Source organism: Microtus ochrogaster, chromosome 8, assembly GCF_000317375.1.
Source record: "Microtus ochrogaster isolate Prairie Vole_2 chromosome 8, MicOch1.0, whole genome shotgun sequence".
Taxonomy (NCBI): domain Eukaryota; kingdom Metazoa; phylum Chordata; class Mammalia; order Rodentia; family Cricetidae; genus Microtus; species Microtus ochrogaster.
Window position 1 is genome coordinate 44,824,252 of NC_022015.1, and position 21,810 is coordinate 44,846,061.

At 37.9% G+C, this 21,810-nt stretch overlaps 1 protein-coding gene across 7 annotated transcripts in view; it reads right to left on the minus strand.

Moving 5' to 3' along the window:
• Positions 1–21,166, minus strand: part of Tle4 (transducin like enhancer of split 4) — a 137,919-nt gene extending 116,753 nt beyond the window's left edge. For all 7 annotated transcript variants that reach the window (XM_026781294.1, XM_026781293.1, XM_013348088.2 and 4 more), the window contains exons 1-3: positions 21,128–21,166; positions 20,757–20,820; positions 19,548–19,592 (exon numbers count right to left, since the gene is read on the minus strand). In XM_026781294.1, the coding sequence (XP_026637095.1) occupies positions 19,548–19,592; positions 20,757–20,820; positions 21,128–21,147 (129 nt within the window). In that variant the 5' untranslated portion in view covers positions 21,148–21,166. The remainder of the gene's footprint in view (positions 1–19,547; positions 19,593–20,756; positions 20,821–21,127) is intronic.
• Between the last annotated feature and the right edge of the window lie 644 nt (positions 21,167–21,810).

The following is a 21,810-nucleotide window of genomic DNA, read 5'->3' on the forward strand; positions in this document are numbered from 1 at the left end:
GAGGACTTCCTGCCTGTAGAAACGGGGTAGACAGGTTCGTTGGCTTCCTTACACAAGCTCACTGGACCTCAAGCAGGCTTGTGGAGGAGGAAAACATTTGGAAGCATGTTGGGTTTAACTACCTGAGACACTCCGAGGAGAAAGACAATAAAAGAAAAGCAAAGTTCATCTACTGCATAATGAATGAGATAATGTATCCAGAGAGGAGAATAAAGCATACAGATAGTACAGGCAGATTTTCACTACTCCTAAACCTAACTCAATACCAGAAATAAAGAAACACCAAAGGTTATCAGTAAAGACAGCCAAGAAGCAAGGCAACAGATTCTCTGGCACAAAGGTCTACCGAACAATAATGGCGACCAGAGTGATAATAAGTAAGGAAACACATTGCATGAAGAGAACTATGAGTGGTTGGACTGGATTTGGACAACGCAAGAAACCTATGAAACAACAAAGAAAACCTGAATGTACAGCTACACATCAAGGTAGGCAATTCAAAAGGGTTGTGTCAAGATCTGTGTTAGAGAACGGAAGGGGATGAAAACAACTCAGCCTAAAGTGACTATAATGTTCTAAAAGCACAGCAGATATAATCATTAGCTATGAATTCCCAGATCTGCAGGTGATTTTTCTAATTAGTAATCTAACCTGAGCCATGACTAAGCAAACTCCCAAGTGATTCCAAACTCCATGTCCACAACCTTGAAATGAGAAGAGGTGTCCTATATGTGACTGGCAGAAGTACCTATGCAGACTGATGTATGAATAAAATTCTTTAAGGGAAATAGTTGCTTTAGAACAGAACTGAGATTAGATAGTACAATAAATTAAGTGATTATATTGTTAGGTATTGATCGAAGCTCAAAGTTCTTCCTGTTCTCAATTAAGAAAGTATCCCTCACTAATTTACACTACACAGGGGAAGGGCTGTAGAGCTCAAGAGGAAGCTAAAGAAAGATCCAAGGTAGAAGATGTCAGACTGGTACAGTAACAAAGAAGAAACAAGTGCTTCCTCAATTGATGAGTGGGGTCACAGGTCAGCTCCAGAAAATTAGCTGTCTCTCCACTTGGGTGAACTATGACTCAGAAAAGATAGTCTCAGTATTTACATTCTGCTACTGACATAGGATCTCTTTTCTGTTTTCTCAGTAAACAGATACCTGCCCCTGGTGCAGTAAAACTTATACATAGTAGTAAGGAGTAGCAACAGCTTCCAGGTACAGGAGGAAGGGTTGGGATCGATTTTAAAGCTTCTTTGATGATGACATGGTCCTAAAATTTAAGACTACAGAATAAAAGTTATGAGATTTTATATAAGAAATGTTCATGTCACTGAGTAGATGGTGAAAATCGGGGGAAGAAACCCCTGAAAGAAGAATTTACAAGCATTTAGAAGAATTGAGACAAGTTTTACATTCACAGAAGCACAACCACAATGCCCCCCAATGCTGCTAACTTGTCAAATGTCTGGGCCATGATGTGCATGGTCATACCACCTAGAATTTAATCAGAACGTTAATTCAACTTTTTATAAAAGTATTTAAGATCACACTTTATTTTATGAACTTCAATATGAGTCTATAATCACCTTACAAAAAACCCTGATGTATCTTTTGATTGACTACATATTCTAAAAAGTTAGCCATCCCCACATTATCACCAATTAGCAGGAGGATAAAGGGGCTTATGGCCAGGATGTAAATCAGTTACTGTTTAGTTCAGGTGGGTGAGTTTTTCTTGTTTTCTGTTTTAAACATAAAGACACTAACCACAAAAGAAGTTGCATGTTGATTTATATTCCAGTACAAGCTCTTTATCTCATTGCCCAGATTTATTAAATGTTCACAGAGCTGCCGCAGTCCACTGACCATGCTCTGGGTAACTCTACTCCACGGTAACAGTTTTAAATCCTCTTTAGCCTTACATTTTAGTCTCTGCGTCTTTGTGGCAGCAAATTTCTCCAATACAGTCCTAAGAAAATATTTCTTACCTTCCTTCCTGGCTTAGGAAAGCTAACTGGCCACAGCTATAACACTTAGGAATCAAGTGAGTGAAGTCATTCAGGGGTCTTCCTACTAGATCTTGCTGTCTACTGGGTCTAAGGTTCAGCAGTTCAAGTATGCTTGAACTTCTGCAATAAAATGTACTTTTAAATTTATTTAAATTATATTTAATAAATTCTCCAAAATGATCCTTTTTGATTACTTACCCCAAAATGTTTTTAAGAATTTAGAGGTCAATCTAAGATGAGAAAATGTGTTTATAAGTCACCATTTAGAATAGGGTCTTAGTGAACAAAGAAGAGAAGAAAAATGAAAAACCACCAACTTATCTGTAGCAATCTAACAGTCCACCAGTTAGTCACTGGGTCAGGGCTCTGATCATCAAGCCATACACAAAGCAAGAATCAACGGGTAACTACCTCTAGGACCTCTTGGGTACCAACAATCACAGGTGTTCAAGTCCCTTATATAAGAGGGTCTATTTACATGTGAGCTATGCACACCTTCCTATGTACTCTAATTCATCTCTACATTACTTAAAATATCTAATGCAATCCAAGCGTTGTGTGAGTAGCAGTTATACTTTACTGTTTAGGGAACAGGGAAAAAGATAAAGATATCTGTGCATAATCTGTACAGACAAGTCTTTTCTCAAATAATTTTAATCAAGTTATTCAATGACATACTTTTTTGGCACTTTAAAATGAAATAAAAACACACTCCTTATTTCAGGTATTCATGTCTGAAACCTGACTGGTGAATTCACTGAGGGACATAGTCTCATCAGTCAGGCTATAGAGGAAGACTTCAGTCCCTGTCTTTGGCCTCTAAGTGATCCACAGTATTTTCTTTAGCTTGCTGAAATTCTGCTAGTATTTAATTTCCTTTAATATTACTTTCTATAACGAAAGTAAAGAATCTAAGCCCTATCGTTAAAGAGCTCAATCTAATTTAGACTGAAGAGAATAAAGACATTACCATGTTTGGAGAAAGTATCTATCCAAAAGCATAGAACCCATAATGAGCACACCCAGGTTATGTCATTACATTCAATTGGCCACAAATTAACACTAGCTCTATGTGATGCAATAGAAATTTAAAGCCATGGTCAGCTTTGAAGAAAACACCCCACACCCCATAAAACAACGTATGTTTCCAATGTTTACAATGGACTACTTGATGTGAGAGAGTCCCCTCTGTGTATTGCTTGTATTGGTTAATGAATAAAGAAAACTGCTTTGGCATGATAGGGCAGAACTTAGGGAGGCGGAGAAGACAAAACTGAATTCTGGGAGGAAGAAAGCAGAGTCAAGAGATGCCATGGATCCTCCACCTGAGACGGACACTGGTTAGACAGTTTCCCGGTAAACCACTGCCATGTGGCGATATACAGATTAACAGAAATGGGTTAAATCAGGATGTGAGAGTTAGTCAATAAGAGGCTAGAGCTAATGGGCCAAGCAGTAATTTAATTAATACAATTTCTGTGTGATTATTTCGGGGCTAAGCTAGTCGGGCAGCTGGGACAAACAAGCGGGCTTCTCCTTACAACACTACATGACAGAGCAGTTAAGACCACATCCTGTCCCCACACTGGACTACATCTGCGGCTTCTTGCCACCAAGCAATATTTTGATTTACCAAAATGTTCTAGATGAGCTTCCTAATTTCAAATGTATTTAACTTTTCTTACTATCACTGCTATTCTTACTCAACTACGAAAGGTTCAGTTTAGTAAGTACCAAAGGGTACAGTAGCACTTTGAATATAATGCATGCACCATATTGAGGGGAGAAGCTAAACATACACAAATAATTTATGTTTATTTGTGTTTAGCTCATTAGGAACATAATAAAAAAAAACAAACGATTATTTCTTTAGAAACATACTAAGTAGTTCTACAATCAAATTTAGACTCAGCTTCATATTTACTAAAGACTTCAACACAAAAAGGAATAATTCACCTATCTAGGATTGTTAGTCAAAGGATTTAAGAATCAAGGAAGAAAAAAAAAATAACACCAAGCACGAGAAATGCAAGAATAGTTGAAGTTTCAACAGGTGACAAATAATTTAGAGGGTTTTGCACCTATATTAGCATTATGAATCTCTCTAAAGAGGAAGAAGTTAAAACTACAATTACTTAAAATTTCTTTCTATCAATATAATAATTATGGCAACAGTCACACACACAAAAAAAAGATTCACAGAAACATAAAGTCACCCAGTGGCCAAATGCTTTCCTTAGAAGAAAATGTTCTCCAAATCACTGTCCACAAAGGATTGCCTGGCTGGTACTCTTGTGTTCTGGGTACAGAACACAAGCACTAAGTGGTATCCTGGAAGTCTAGACAAGAGCACAAATACAGCAACAAGAGGAATGGAAAAAAAAACAAAAACAAAATCTTCCTCTTGCTTCTTTTCTTTCACGCCTTCTTCCCCAGGTACTCATACTGAATACACCCGACACCAGTTTTCCCCACTCAATGTCTCTCTGCTAATGTCCCCGTGTTTTTCCCATCTTGTAGAGGACAGTGTCTTAAGGTCTTCTGCAAAGCACTACCACAGACATGACTATTATACCACATGGTTTCCTTCTCCTTTCTACTACTACTACTGTTCCTGTAACTCAGACCCAACCTCATCAATGCTGTCTCTCTATTCATATGACTACAATCAATATTCACTGATATTTGCTCTTGGATCCTAAGCCAGGTGCAGAGAAGAGTATACCAACAAAACAGATGTGGTCCCGAATTTTCGTGGGATGGTCTTTTTATGATCAATCAAAGCACTCTTTCTAGCATGTGAGGCCTTCAATAATAAACACATCCTAAATAAATCAACTCCTATTACTCTCTTGTCTACCGCTGGAAATGCTAACCATTCCTAAAACACACAGAACATTCTTGATTCTGTGGCTCCCATTAAGAATGTTCCCCATTCTTCTCCTCCTGCCTAAGGGGTCTTAGCTCTTTAAAATTCTTCTGCCACCTTCCACGACAGCACCCTAATAGTCCCAGAACCAGAAAGAAGACTTCTTCTCCATTTTCTATCACAAGTATCTCCACTGTACTGTTTACACTGATCAAGAGAAAAGATAGGATTTCCTGAGGGGACAAGCCTTACCTCTTCTAACTCCACAGGTCTCAAAGTACCATCTAAGTGGCAGTATGAGTCTAAGTAACTGTTAGTCAATAAAATATAAAAGCCATCATAACTTTCATGAGTCCAGGACTACAATCTCTTGTCAAATCACTCTTCCAAAGAATAAATAATGCAACCCCACAAAGCTAGGTTTTTTTTTTCATGTTTCCAAGTTACAATCTTAACTTTTACAAATCCAATACTAGATACTTGAATTTGAGAAGCTATGTCAATTTATAAAGATGGTTTCTGAGTATTCACTAAGCAATACAATATGGTAACTGCTTATAATTATGTATTTTAAGTAATTGAGAGATGGTTTGAGGTATACAGGAGGATATGCATAGTCGAATGTAAGCAATCATGAACCTCAAACAAAAAGACAACAGTAAAGTATGGAATGTCAAACACCAAAGAAAGTAAGGAAATGAAAAGTGAAATTTGGAGGCAGGAATGTGTTTTATCTTACCAAATTATATCCCCAACTGAAATAAAACAAGAAAAAAAAAACTTCAAGCTTTTGCTTAAAGTAATAAAAAATTCTATCCATTTCACTTTATCTGATTAAAGCAGAGCCTTACCACACCAGTTAGATCAAACATTTGGAAATGAGGATTTTGTACAGAAATGTGCTATGTCTGACCCAGCTCCATCCTTTACCGCTCCCTGTGAGAGCTACAGTGTTCATTCTACACATGACAACTTAGAATCTCCATCAAGAACCCTAAGCAAGCACTCCCAGCCCCATCAAAAAGAAGTTAAAACAATAGAGTAGCTGTGAAATTTTTACTTTTTACTGGCTATTTTAGGTTAAGTGTAATTTAAGTCTCCCACATTCACAGCACAACACAATGGAATTTACAGGAGAAAAAAAAAGTAAAAACTCAGGCGCTTGGTGGGCAGTGTATACCTTTAATCCCAGCACTCAGGAGGCAGACGGATATCTGAGTTGCAGACCAGCCTAATCTACAGAGCAAGTTTCAGGACAACCAAGGATACACAGAGATACCCTGTGGAGTGTGGCGTGACACCTCATGAGCTCACTGATTATGCGTCTTAGTTACGGTTACTAAAGTGATGAAACACCATAACCAAAAGCAACTTGGAGAGGAAAGGGTTCATTTTATTCATAGTTCCATGTAGCAGTTTGTCATCTAAACAGTGAGGGTAAGAAGTCAAGCAGGACAGGAACATGTAGGAAAAAGCTGATGCAGAGGCTACAGAAGGATTCTGCTTACTAGCTTGCTCATCATGGCTTGCCCAGCCTGCTTTCTTATAGACCCAGATTACCAGCCCAAGGGTAGCACCACTCAAAATGGGCTGGGCCCTCCTCCATCAATCACTAGTAAAGAAATATCCTATATCCAGATATTTGGAAGGCATTTTCTCAGTTGGGGTTTCCTCCTTTCAGATAACTCTAGTTTGTGTCAAGTTGACATTTACCATGTTTTAGACTTACCTATTTAGAGAAAATTCAGGATTCAATGTCATTTCATTAGGATTAGACAAAGTTAACTATGATGTACTCTGCCCTAAGTAGAACATATGTGAAAGAACAGAAGAGCTATTTTGCAGCAATATGTGTACTGTTCCCTCTGCTAGGGCAAACCAAGCAAAGAGGTCTATTGGATTCTCAGCTGACACAATCTACAATACTTATCTTAGTACTACCCAGAATGGCATACCAAGAGAATTGCTGGGATGAATGAAAAATCAATCTTTCTGCAAACTTTCCTAGAAAAGGGTAATAGTAATTCTATTGCCTTCTAAGGGCCTCACATAATACTGACTATCCAGTACTGTCCATGAAAAAGCATTCCATCTAGCATAATAACAACCTAACAACCATCTGGATGTTTTTGGTAGAAATCAAGAATTCAACAAGAAGCATAAGAATAAAATTTTTATTCTTCAAAGAATTTTATTACCTTCTTTTCTTTAGGGAAACAATGATTACAAAAAGGCCATGTAATATAATGTTTCCGTTCAAACCTGATAAAACTCCCATCAACTCCACTGTGTTTACCACTCTGGTAAAGGAAAGGGAGAAGAAAAGTCTCAAGGCAAGCAGAGTTTGAAGGACTCTTCAGTAGTCATTCAAGGCTGATTCTTGGCCTACCTCTTACTCAAAGAAATCATAATATGCCCAAATATAAAAATGCAATACAATTAATTCTTTACTCTCTGGAGCTGTTTATTAGCCCTAACACTACTGAAATTTTAGGGTGGATACTCTTTGTTGTAGGGACTGTCACATTCACTTCATGATGCTCAGCAGTATCCGACCTCCACCTACTAGAAGCCAGCGGTACCAAAGTTGTGACAACCTCAAGTATCATCGGGGGCCACCAAATGCCTTCTGGAGAAAGGCCTTGGTTGGAGATGCCCGCTCTAAAGCAGGAGCTCCTGAATTTTTGTTTGTGCCCCAGTTTTCTCTCCAGATCAGTAACTACTCCCTGGGAGTGGAGGACATACGATTAACATTTAAGCGCCAAGAACCCCAATCCCATCCTCACTCCAGGTAGACTCAAAAGTTCTGCAGTCATCTAGCCATTCTCACATGTTTAAAAGGAAAAAAAAAAGGCACTGTGCTTTCTTTTGTTAGAAACTTCAACTTCAAAAGAACAAAACTATTCAGAGCCTATGATCTCCAGGCAAGCAACCAGCTATAAAATCTTTAAAAGGAAGGGAGGGAGGGAAGGAGGGAGGGAGGGAGACCCACTAAGTTAGCACACTTGCTTGCAAAATTTAAAAAAAATAAATAAAAACACCCTCATCAGGTTCTCTATCACTTGTAATATTCAAGCTCGTTGTATGCAGAGCACAACAGTAGTCTGTCAGGTACATTAAAACAAAAAACAAACAAACAAAAACAAAAAACCTTACATGAAAGGTTCACTGAAGATGCAGGCATTGCCAATGTTTCAGAACTTGAGCTCTGAAGCCAGTTTCCTGAACCTAGATACTAATCCCATCAGCTGCATATTCCTTATCATCTTGGTTTCAAGCATAACAAAGCTATCTCGACCCCTTCCTCATATTAAGACATCAGAATAAACTGTTGCATCCTGGTACCCATGAGACACTCAGTCAACCTGGATTTTTGATCAATGATGTTCAATGAAAATCTCTCTAACTGTACTCAAGGACTGTTACAATGTGGCCATAACTGCTCAAAAAAGATAAACAAAATAGTAGATGGTTCTAGATCATGAATCACTGGCAACAAATAATTATTAGAACTGTCTACAACATCCTAATATTGTTCAGAGTTTCTACCAAAAGTACAAGCAAGTAAAAACAATTTCATTTCCTCTTAAACCTTCATCATCTTAAACCTTAACTTTCTGAAACGGCATCATACAAAACAAAATTAAAAGATAACTTAGAAGCTGCAGAGATGGCTCAGTAATTAAGAACACTGGATGCTCTTCCAGAGGACACATATCCAATTCCTAGAACCCATATGGTGGCTCAAAACCATCTGGAACTCAAGTTCTAAGGGATCCAACACCATTATCGCCTCTGTCGGTACTTCATGCACATGGTACACAAACATACATGCACGCAAAACACTCACACACATAAAATAATGCTTAAAACTAAAAAAATTAAAGATAGAAGGTAACCAATTCTACCTTTTCTCTCATTTTGTTTGTGGTAGTAAAAACTGAACCCAAGGCTTGCACATTAGATAAGCAAGTACTCTGAACTTCTAGCTCCTTTTTTTTTTTTTTTAATCACAGGTCACCAAGCTCAGAGGCTTTGACAGAAGATAACAAACTCTAACCTCTGATTGCCTATCTAAGGCTTTTTTTGTTTATCATAAAGGTAAGATTTCCCTAGGAGCTCAGAAAAAAAAGAAAACATGGGTAGTTGACACTCAGAATAAGGGGTGTTGCGAAATATACACGAAAACGTAAAAAGTTAAGCCATTCTCTTAGTTATACCATCATATAATCATTTGCTTCCTTTGCTGGGTCCCAGGCATTAAGTGCCAGGGACATAGCAATAAGTAAAACACAGTCTTCCTTTTTCAGCCTTTATACTGTTAATTAAAGAAGTTGATATCTACTAAGTTTTTGAATCCAAAGATTCAACATTTCTCTATTATTTTATTTACCATTAAGTCATTTGATTAAAATGATACGCTCATTGTTAACTAAGTTAAATAGTCCAAACCTTTCCTAAGTAAAGATTCATGATGGATGAAGGCACAAAAGCTCCAAGGACTTAAGCTATCCAGCTTACTGTCAGTCACATCCTTCCTTCAAGTGCCATAAGATAAACCTCAGCTAGAGTCAAACATTTACAGACTTCAGAAGTAATCCCAGGTGCTAGTTACACAACAGGTAATAAACTCTTACATATCCCCTTTGCACAACTTATCCTAGGAAGAAGTAATTTCAAATCACATTGTTATACATACAATTTTGGAATCTAAATAATATATGCCAAAGGAAAATACAAAACCTGGCCACTCTAAATCAGCTCTTGTACATTTTAATCTACATATTTGACAACAGCTGCTCAAGTCTGCATGAACATTACTTTAACCTGAACACTGATCCTAACAGAATTAAAACATTCCAAACCATCTACTAATTAACTACAGAACTTTGTTACCTAACATCTGTGTTTTAGTTTACTCATGGACAGAATGGGGATAATTTTGACACTGTCAAGACTTAAATGAGAGAAGGAAAAATTATCTTGCAAAATATGAAGTACTATATAAACATACCTTTCTTGAACTAACAGGCAATTATGAATTTAAAACAATAAAAGAAAATTTTACAAGAAACTTTCTGGGCTGAGTGTAGCTCAGTCAGTCACAGAGCACTTGTCTATAATATATAAGGCCTGTTATATCTTCAGAACCAAATAAAATAGTCTAACAGATCCTACTGTAGTTATTTAAACTCTCTGTACATCTCTGCCTTGTTACATGTTATAAAGTTGAAATAAATAATGCTAATGCTATAATTTCATAAGGTTACAAGAAAAGAAGTAAAGATCACCTGCACAATAAACTATGGAAATTTGCTTACTCTTAGAATTATCATTCTTTCAACAACACTATGCCATTTCATTACAAATATCATCATCTCCAAAGTTCCCCAGCTCTCTAAAAGAACTAGTAAGACTTAGAGAAAAGTCAAACATACTTCAGTGCACATTCGAGCCACATGTACAGTTATTAATAGTAGAACTCCTCAAATATATACTGACTAGTAATGCTGTTCAAAGTGAATTTTAAATTCAGTCAGAAACGATTCCTGTTTTCAACTTTAAAAGAATGAACACACCAAAATACATATATTCTACTTTAGCTGTTCTTATCCTGAACCCCATGTTCAGCTGCTTTCATTTCCTCTTTCTACATGTCATTTTCCTACAAACTTCACTAGTGAGTTAAGCACTGGTTGTCTATACTGCAACCCAAATATATCCTGAAAAAATACTAACTGCACAGAGGCTTAGCTACTATCCAAATAGTAGTTCTCTCCTTCACCAGCTATTCCATGAGCACCAGGACTCTCAGTATCAGGGGTGCTGCAGAAGGCAATGCTAAAAGTGGAGCTTACACGGTAGCTGGGAAGGGGAAACAGGCAATAAACAAGTGTGTGCCTAGAACAGCCTGTTTGTGTGGCATGGTTCAGGAATGAGGGAGCAGCCAGTTTGATTAAACACTTTGCTAAAAGTGGATCTTAGCTTTAGATTTCAATTTGCTGATCCCAGACTCCTTCTGGGCAGGGCACTGACACTGCAGGGTGGAGGGAAGGGGAACAGTTGAACTTGAGGCATAAGCACACAGATCAGATCTCTCACTAAAGACGACAGTGTAGGACTGCACCTGCAGTACCTTACTTCTCTTGTTGCAGAAAGCCAAGAACATCACAGAAACAAGCATATTATTTGTTATTTGAAAACGGTTTGGCCAATAATGAAAACTACAGAAGGGAAGTTAAGAAACTTTCTATTTCCCTTTCAGTCACTGGCTCTCCTGTGTGACCTCAGGCGTATTCACTGACCTTTATGAACTCTGGTATCCCCACCCATGCGCTGATCCTTCCTGACTGTCACACTAGGCTAGTCTCTTAAGCCTTTAAGCTTCAGTGTCATCTGTTAAAGGAGGCCAGAGGAATGACACCGCTTGGCAAACTGTAGGGCACATTACTGACAGAAGCTACTTAAACAAACAAAGAGATCCAAGCTTGCTAGCTGCTTTATGGAAACATCAGGAAGACAGAGATGAACATGTAAAATGCCTTAAGCTCTCTGCAAAGAAAGGTGTCACGCAGTACTAGTGTTTTTAATTTCAACAGCACTATTCTTTCCAGTTGTATTTACAGGCCTTTCTAAGATCTACAACTAAAAGATTCTACAAACCTGCAGAAGCAGAATATGGAGTTGAAAAACAAGAATAAAACCAGGTGTGGAGGCTCACAGCTATAATCTCAGCAATCTGAAGCCTGAGACTGGGGGATTAAGAATTCAAGTCTGGTCTAGGCTACACAGTGAGACCCTGTTTGAAAGAAGCAAGCAGCAGAGTCAAAGAATTACTGCCAGTTTCCCTGCCACCATCTAACTTGCCTATGTGACCACAGTTCAGGAGGGTCCTGCAGAGTTCTGAACTCCCTGGAGCCAACCAACACTTGCTGTTGAGTATTTGTACACTGAAAAAACATTGCTATGATTGGTGTAATAAAAAACTGAACAGTCAGTAGCTAGGGAGGAGGTAAAGGTGGACCTTCAAAGCAGAGAGAACTCTGGGAAGAAGAGAGGAGATGCAGAGCAAGCAGGATGTGCAGTAGGAGAGGTAACAGCCACGAGCCACGTAGCAGAGCATAGATTAATATAAATGGGTTAATTTAAGTTATAAGAGCTAGTTAGAAACAAGCCTAAGCTATAGGCTGAACTTTCATAAGGAAAAAAAAAAAGCCTCCATGTCATTAATTAGGAGCTGACCAGACAAAGACTATACAAATGCTGGATAAAGAAAAGTTATGCTTTTGTTTTGAGATGCAGATCCCCCTACACAACACAAATCCTTGTTTATTTATGAGCAAAAATTATTCTCTGAAAATGAGAAGATAACCCATCTCCCAGAGGACAGAGTAAACCTAAAGGATATCCTAAAGTTTTACCCTTCTGCTTCTTTGACAAACCAGATAAGAAAATCTATACTGTGCCCATCTGTCTCCCTGGATCAAGTACAGGTTACACACTGCAGCTCTCTGAAGAAAACTATTGGCTCTATGATATAGAAATAGCAAGAGCCTGGCATTAATGCTGTGGGTCACTTCCAATGAAAACAGAGGGGGTATATAGATTTGCAGTGATGAAGGCCAGCTAAATCCCTCTTTACAGACTGAAAGCAACTCCCACTGACAGCTGTTACTAAGTCAAAGTCAAAACAGCTCTATCTTTCACTTTGGCTAAGACTTCTAAGGCCTTCCCTCAAGTCTAATAATTTCATAAACTGTCTTCAGGCTACTGACTCTGAACAAGTCCTAAACCTTACAGTCATCACCAGTGTAAATCAGTGTCTATGCCTAAATGTGCTGTCTCCTGCTTCTTTTTTAACAACCTTGTTTGCAAAAATAGTAAGTTGGCCTGTGTAGGACCAACTACACTAGCCCATCTCCATTACCAGAATGAGGTAGAGTTTCTTTTTTTCCCCTTTTTAAAAGTTTTCAAATTGTGTGTGTGTGCATGCACAGAAAACATAAGTGTAGATAACTGGAGGCCAGAAGACAGGGTCATAACCCCTGGAGTTGGAGTTATAGGTAGCTGTGAGCTGCTTGATGTGGGCACTGGGCACAGTACAATAAGTATTCTTAGCCACTGTGCCATCTCTCCAGTCCCCTTTTAATTAGTATTTTTCTGAGTCAGTTCCACTGTGTAGCCCAGCCTGGAATTCACTATGTAGAGCAGACTGACCTCACACTGGTGAAAATTTGAGTGTCTCTGCCTCTAGAAATTTTTAAAAGATGGTATGAAGAATGATAAAGGAAAATACCTTCTGGAAACATATCTCTTTTTCCCTTTCTAGCCAGCAAAAGCATTATTACCAAATTCAAAACCCAGGCTATCAAATATGAAAGGCAATAAAAGTTTCCCATTAAAAGCAAATACAAAGAACTTCTAAATGTTTGACATATAATTACCAACTCCCTTTGCTGCTTTGTAGGACAAAGAAAAAAGTAAAATTTTAGGATAAGTAAATGAAAAACGTAGCAATGAGCCTTCACTGAGGCTGAAGAAGCATCCAAAATGCAGTTCATTTTTGTCTAGGTCATTATTCCAACACAGCTCAGAGCTACACTGCCTAGATGCAAACAAATTTGCCAATCAAAATGATAAGTAAAATAAACAATAGGAAGCAGATATTGAGGGGCAGTGAGTAAGAAATATGCCTTTGAATGTTACAAAGAAATTCTCTCAACAGGAAAAGCAAAACATCTGCCTTCATTTAAAAGTTTGAGTTGTGTGTGATTTCCTGCATCTAAGAACCTCTTTCTGAACAACAAAGAGGCCACAAAACATCATATTTTCCCCTCCCAACCTCCCCCTTCAAAAACCCCAAGGTGATGATTAACAAACAGCCCCCTTGTCTTCAGACAGTCTAAGAAGCCACAGGAAAAGATAAATTAAACAGAAGAAACCTTTGTAAGTAAACAAGAAACAGGCTGCCTGGGGAGAAGACAAAACTTTCCTAAAGAAACAGCAAGTAGTTCTCCTCAGTGTCAAGTGGCAGACCAGGGGAAAGCTACCCAGAGCTCTCACCAATTGAGGAAGCCTGCTGGACAGAGAACCCAACCTGAATAGTTTCAGCCTTGGACTCCAATCAGCCATAGAGACTCTTCAAAAATTCTGGGTGCAAGTCCAAAGTTCAGGGGCTCAAGGGCAAAAATCAAAGACTATTTTAGCAGCCAGGGGCATCTCCATTCCAGCAATGAGCTCGGGCCTGAATCTCTACTCATGGCCAATTCATTTCCTAACAGGGCAGCCTCCCGGGCAATCATTCCAACCTACCACCTATAACTATATTACCATGTGCAGATCTGACCCTGCTTAATCACCCTTTGATTGGACATAATCCTTTTCTCAGGATCTTTATAAGAATTAAAGAATTTTGGCAGTATGCCCAGATCTTTGGTAAGCACATGCCAGATATATAATAAACGTTCACTTCCATTGCAAGGAAACTCTTAATTCCACCCAACAACCACTACTTAAGGTGAGGGAAAAAAATACAGACATTTTCCTGTGGTGCCTCAAAACCAAAAAAAAAAAATCTAACATAAAAAAGAAAAATGGAGGAACCCACAGAATTCAGAAAATAGCCCTCTCAACATACATACACACCCTCAGGGGTTAATTTTCACCTTCTGGATTCTCTTGCTGAGAAAAACCGTTTACTGGGGTCTTGCCCAAGAAACTGCCACCTGCTAGCGACAATGCTAGAACTCTGGCAATTTTGGAAAGAAAATAATTTTAAATTTACATACATTTAGATTTACCACACAGGAGTAAAGTTGGCCTCCTACCCCAGAACATCCAAATCAAAGAGGTTAAGTAAAAGAGAAACACAACCAAAAACCTCTATTCCATTACTATTCATGACAAAATCAGGGATCGGTAATCTTAAAACAAGAACACAAGAACAAACATGAGCTCCCATTGTTCTCTTCTCTTCCTCTTGGAGCTTATGCATGAGCATCAAAACCTCTTTAACACCTGCCAGCCCAGTGGTATCCACCCTTGTTCAGACATTCTAGATTATTTGCTAATGGATGTAAAACAGAAGAAAGTTCTGAAAGCAAATTCTTCATCAGTTTATAAGCTATTTTCAAATAAAATACCTCACTTTTGATAATGCTTTCCTTTTCCACATATGCAAGTTTAACGATACTCATTTCAGAAGAGTCACTACTTAAAAATTTTACTTCTATCTACATATTCAGACACCTGCTTCTCCAAGCATGCTTTCACATTGAAACATATAAAAGATATATAAGAAATAGGTAATATCCCCCAAGAAAGTTATCTTGAGAAATCTGCTCCGAACAGAACTTTAAATAAATAAATTGACTTCTACTGCAAGCACTGTCCCCAAATAAATTGACTGCATCCTACAATCAAGTGCACTCAAGGCTGGAATGTCAAGTCAGTCATATATTACTTCAACCTCACTAAATCTCTCCTTATTCTCCAAATCCTAGGCTGCTTTCTAAAATAGTTCACTAAAAAGCACCAACCTAATTAACAACTGCTTCCTCTGCAACAGTGGCCTTGATTTCACTTATTTACACATTAACTGCAGCCTCCTTTTGGCCAAGCCAGTCTATTCTCTGTACCATGCCGAGCCTTTTATCTGCCCTGGACAGCATTTTCTCCAGCAGATGAAGTAGATGCCGATTGATTTGCTGTCGAGCATGGTAAATTAATAGCAACAAATTGCTGAGGGCCCGTCTCGCTGCTCCACCATGCTTCGGCAGTTTTGCTTTATTTGCTCCATGATGGGCAGCAGTCGGCCTCTTCAAGTCAATTTCTTCTTAACAACCTGCAATACTTTTCAATGGTGAAAATAGAGCTGTTCCTTGTAAGTCAGAAATCAATATCCTATTGCCCTTAGAAAATGCTAAACAAGCAGTATTGGCAATCCACTTGGTACTAGAGGGTATCAGATATAATGCAAATCCATACTGCTTCCCTCCTTGTAGTTATTACAGTTTGCTAAAAGGTTCCTAATGTCATTTATCATCATTTACCATTGACCAAAGAGGCTATGATTATGATATCCTATCAGTTGGCAAGGCCTTTCGTTTCTATTCAATTAATATTTTAGCAGCACTCAAATGGTTGTGGCCCAGTCTTGTAATGAAATTTGCATGGCTTGGGAGGAAATAAGAATTTTGTTGCTTTAAGGGGAAAAAAAAATTACACACAAGAATATGCAAACACAACAAACACTTTATAAAATTGTTCACGTTTCACTTTTAGATTTTAGGTGTCAGATTCCAAAGATTTTCTGATGATTCTTAAAATTCAAGTACTAAGCAAATAAATTTTAGAAGAGATCTTCAAATTATAAAGCACTGAGGAAATTGTGATTCTCAGCCCCTCCTCCCTTCCACATCACAGCACGTTCACCTATTTCATTTCTACAGGTTGAATTCACACATCGATGGCTCCTAATCTACATCCAATATCCACATTTCAGAGTGGCAACAGCCAGAGTCTGATTCCATTAGAGAGAAATTCTTCAATTATAGTGTTACAGGCGAAGGATTTGAACAAGCAGCATCTAATGGTGGTATCAAGTATACACACCATCCTATCAGCCCAGGGTCACTGACCCAACCAAAGCCATACTATATATAAAGAGGGATCAGAAGAAACTAACAAAAGAACACTGGTCCAACTATCCCGTCTAAAGCAAAAAACAAAACCCTGCAAACAGAAATTCTTGAAAAATCAACGTTCTTTCAGTTTTTAAAAAACTCTATTTTGAAGACATCACAATGAATTCCATGCCATTTCTAACCAGGTCCTAATTATCAACCCCATTTTCACATGAAAACTGAAGACAATGAAAAAGTATTAATTCCCACTGTGGCCTAGAACACTCCACTTGAACTTGAACTTCTTTGGTTTTTTTTTCCAGCTTCATCTGTTCAGCTCTATCAATTCTCCTAAAAACTACCAAAAATTACATTCATATTTTATGCTTCAATTCCATGTTATGTCACTGAGTCCCCCCCACAAAAAAAGAACGAAAAAAAATCCAACTAATTTTGCCAGACTAATGCTATTTACTCAGTTACCAAAATTTAAATTAATTATGTTCTCAAACATAATTGTTAAAAATTGGCAACATTACGCAGGCTTAATTAAGATTAAATCCAATTTACTAAATGTACTTTAATTGGTACTAATTACATTAGCTTTCATTTCAGAATGACAAATTCCCCATAGGTTTCATTTTATGGTTCTCCATCAGACTCAACCCAGGGCAACTGATGATGAGCATCAGCAAACAGGAGGGGGAGGACTGGGACTCTCCCCGTTTACCACTGCTTCATACTAGCATCCTCTGATCCATTTGCTAAGTCACAGATTCGTAGACCATTCAAAACCTTCATTTTCAGTCCCAGTTAAAAATTTCCCTAAAAATACTCTGTGGCTAGCTGCAGCCAAGACGAATAGGAACACAGGAATATTAACAACAACAACAACAAAAGATATGCACAAGGGTTTCAAATATCGGGGCCACCAATTACTAAGGTACTTCTGAGGCCTCCTGGGACTCCTACTCTTGAACCCTTGAGACACAAATCTAATAAGTGAATAAGCCTAAACCGATCTTGAGAAATAGGCCCAATTATGCCTCAGGGCAACTTCCTTGCATTATTGCTGCTTTCCATTACAAGGGTATCCAGCGGGTGCATCTGGAAAAGAGGCTAAGAGAAAGTACTGCTGTCTGCCCAGGAAAACAAATAAAGACAGATATGCCTCTGTGCTTAAGGGGGAAAAAGAAAGAAAATATAATAAGTAGGTGGTTTGCAGGGCTGTCTGTATTTCATAATGTGATAAACTGCCCTCGGGATTCTTGATATGATTGAATTCAAAAGCAAGAAGAGAAAAAAAAAAAAAAAGCAAAGTGTACTCTTCTCAATTTTAAATGGACAGCATTTGAGGCCAGCTGGACAAGATGACAAAATTTAGTCATATAAAATGTGTAAAATTAAGGGATCTCATATATACCCCCCAAAATCAAAATAAGAAACACATATAGCTATGTGACCTAGGTACAGATAGCACAAGGAGATCCAGATACTAAATGGTCAGGGTAAGGCAAAGTATAAAAAAGGAAGAAATAAAGGGGCATTCATCTAGTTCATTCTTTAAAGAGAAACTAATTTTGGGAGTGCTCATAAAAACCATCAACAAACAAACAAATAAATAAGTATGCATAAGATCCAAATTATGTAAGCAGGTAATTGTATTCCTGGGAGGTAGAGCTAAAGAAAATACACCCATAAGCCGGATACATTTTGCTGCAGCAGTATTTATATCACTAACATAAACGGCAAAGATCCTAAAATAAAAATGTAAATATGCACCATTCAAACTACACCACGTATATATTAGTATACAGCATATGTAACACGCTAACATTAGCATAATCAAATAGCATACAGAGTAAGACAGAACTTTAAAAAGTCTTCAATGCAAATAATGTAATTTTTCACAACTTTTATTTCCAAACACCATCCGATTGCCTTACTGTCTAAGAGCCAGCCGTCTCTTAAAGGAACTACTGATGAGAACGCATTCTGGCCATGTGGTAAACAACCATCAACAAGAGTTCTTACAGCTGACGACAGGCAGCCATGTCACACGTTTTCATCTTAGAGGGCACGCACAACACCCTGACCACAAATAAATACGACATGGAAAGCAGAAAGTTGTCTATCGCCTCTTTCTCGGCAGGCAGATATGCATTATCTATTCGGAAATGGTTGAGGAGAGTCCTCAAGTCCTTCATGAGGAGATGATTTCAAAGAAATGCTTCCTGGAGGAATTATCATTGCCAAACAGTATCATACATATACTATCTTTGCCATTTAGGGAACTTAAGCCAAATCATATCATTTGGGCTCTTGTTTAAAAAAAAAAAAAATCAAAACCAAGCCCTATAGCAGCTGTAGTAGTCACATACCCCCATATACCCATGAGCACTTGCTCCCCTGCAACCCCAAACTAATTACTAGATTTTAAGACCCAGGGTTAAAGAGTAATCACATCCTCCTATCAAGCTCATTTACTCTGTACAAATTTTGGAAGTTAAAGCTAGAGTTCCAGGTAAGACCCAACTAAGTAGCCTCTGGGGACTAGTACAAGGATTTTACATCAATTTCTTTTATAGCTCTGTAGATTTCATTCTGATCCTCCCAGCTCACTCATTCTCTACTCTCTCATAGTGATCCAATGAAGACTTCACACAATTTACAATTTAATTTATTAATATTTCCCGAGGACAGTTCTTTCATAAGATAGAATTTTGATGGCTGAAATATATACGGCAACTGTTTTAAAAAAGAAAATATGCACTTCAAATTTTGCATATGGCTTTTGAAAGAGAAGAAAAGTTTAATATACATTCTGATTTAAAAATAATACTTTAAATAATTAAAAGTCAGGATAATATGGAACATGAGGAACCACACGCAAAAAACTAACCTTCTCACTCATTCCCAGTCTTTTCAAATATAGATAGAAATGACAAATGTAGCAAAGAAAAACCACCAATAGACAAATGTCTTTTCTAAGTGCGGCAGTCTTACTGTCATTTAAGATGATTATAAAGAATGAACTTACCTGCTTGTGCATTTCGATGTTCAGCCCATAGGACATTTCATAATACTGCCAAAGAAAGAAAAGCAATTAAATGTGTACCTTTCCAATAATCTCTCCAGTTTGTTCAAAATGACCAAGTACACGGAAAACAAAGCAACCAACACAAAGGCCTTACCTTAACCAAAATATCCACAATATCTGGGTCAATAAATAAAAAAGGATGCCGAATCACTATCTTTAAGAAACGAGAAGTCATCTTAAGACATATCCCAAGAGAAAAAAACTCAGAAAACTAAGAATGTTAAAACTCAGCATTCTTAACCTCTCCAATTGTTTCAACATCACAAGCAAATGAGTTGAAAAAGTCTGATAAAAATTTGATTTCACATGACTCTTGATTTCTAAGCAGAGCGGAAATATCTCACACAAATGCTGATTGATGCTGTGAAGAACTGTAGGAAAAGGAGATGCTCCTCAGAGTTCAGTTTTTGGTTTCTGAGTACTACTCACACATGCCAAGCAGCAGAGCTTAATAGAAAATTAATTGATGAGTTACTCTGTAAGTTCTTGCAACACAAAATATACTTCTGAATCATAAAAATGCTTCATAATACTTCTGTAAACATAAACTTGATTTGTCTGAATGGAAGTATAACTACAGTACAGAAAATCTGGCAGCTCAAATCAACACTCCTAAGAACCAAAATAACACCATTGAAATTGAAAGCAAGCACACAAAAATATAAACAAAGTAGCATGATGAATGGGAAAATTTCTGAAAAGGGATCTGGTGTCTTTTCCTATCCAAATCAATAATTAAAAGGCATAAAACACATTTAAGAGTATATAGAAAAACTGTCTGGTTACAATTGGAGCAAGAGCAATAAAACAACAAAGAAAACCACTAACAAAAACATTTTGCTTGTGACTAAACAAAAAATAAATGAGGGGTTTTTTTTTCTCCCATTTTTTTTTTCAATCTGTAAAAACAAAGCAAAGAAAATTATACCCCATGCAACTGAACTTTTTGAAAATTTAAATCAAAGCTGGTTGTCAAAGCCAAGTTATAACAACCTAGAATTACAGGTTGCTAATGGACACATACCCACAACCTCAACACTGGTAGGGCCACTGTGATGTATCCTGCAGCCTCCAGCAATTTAAAATGTATTCTTGCTTTCAGTATCCCCGGCTAATGAGCACTTTGAATCTGTGACACAGTTTTCTTACCATGACATAATGCCGCTGCATCTCTGTCTTCTCACTGGCGAGTTTCTCACATTCCAGCTTCAGACTATGCAAGACATAAAATCATCTAAGTACAGTGTAGAACTTAACTTAATCCTTCAACTCCAAACCCACATCCCTTCCTCTAATTCATCACCTCCTAGTGTCAGACCAATGATATTAAACAGCACTTTACTAATGAAAGGGAAGAGAGAGAAATGAGCGACAAGAACCAGCCTGGTCTTGCCTTTTCAATAAGGATAAACTGTGGGGGTTGGGAAAGAGGGCTTTATGTCTGAAAGAAATAAACACTCTAGCCAATTTAATTCTGAAACTTCATCCAGAATTGAAGAATATTCACTAAATTCACTTACTAAAACAAGAATTTAAACATCGATAATTACATACAAAAGCAAAAACTAAGTCCACGAAAATGCCACCTTTACTATTCTAAGAGATTAATGAAAATCAGAATCAAAACAGTCTCTTGAATGATGTCTCCCCCCCCCCCCAAAAAAAATAATAATACAGATTAGTCGTATATCATGAGGGAAGGGGGATGCTGATCTGATCCAGCAGCTTGTTTGGTTCCTGCATTTATGCAGTAAGAATTCTGCACCATTACGGATCCAATGAAACAAACATGTTCCTAAAGCACTCCAAGACTGAGAGCCTCACAGACTAAAGTATTGTTGTTGTTTTAAATAAAAGTAATGAAACGGCTCACTGTTTACTTCCCCTGGCTCTCCAGCTATGCCATGGAATGGCAGAAGGAAGGGATCAAGCACAGAGTAAAAAGGAACCAAGAAGTCAAAAGGCCCCAGAATCTTCCCAACCTTCCATTCTCCTGACCCAATAAATCAATATCGAAAGTTTGGCCTCAGCGTTTTCCAAGTCTCCTCTGTTTCGATTGTTCTGCTTCCTTTTCTGTTTACAGGAGAAGAAAATGCTTCATTTCTTTACACCTGCTTGAAGGGAAAAGAGGCCCTGACTTGCCTTTTCTGCCCACAGGGGGAAAAAACAAATGGTAATACCTTTGTGGTGGGGGGGGGGGGGG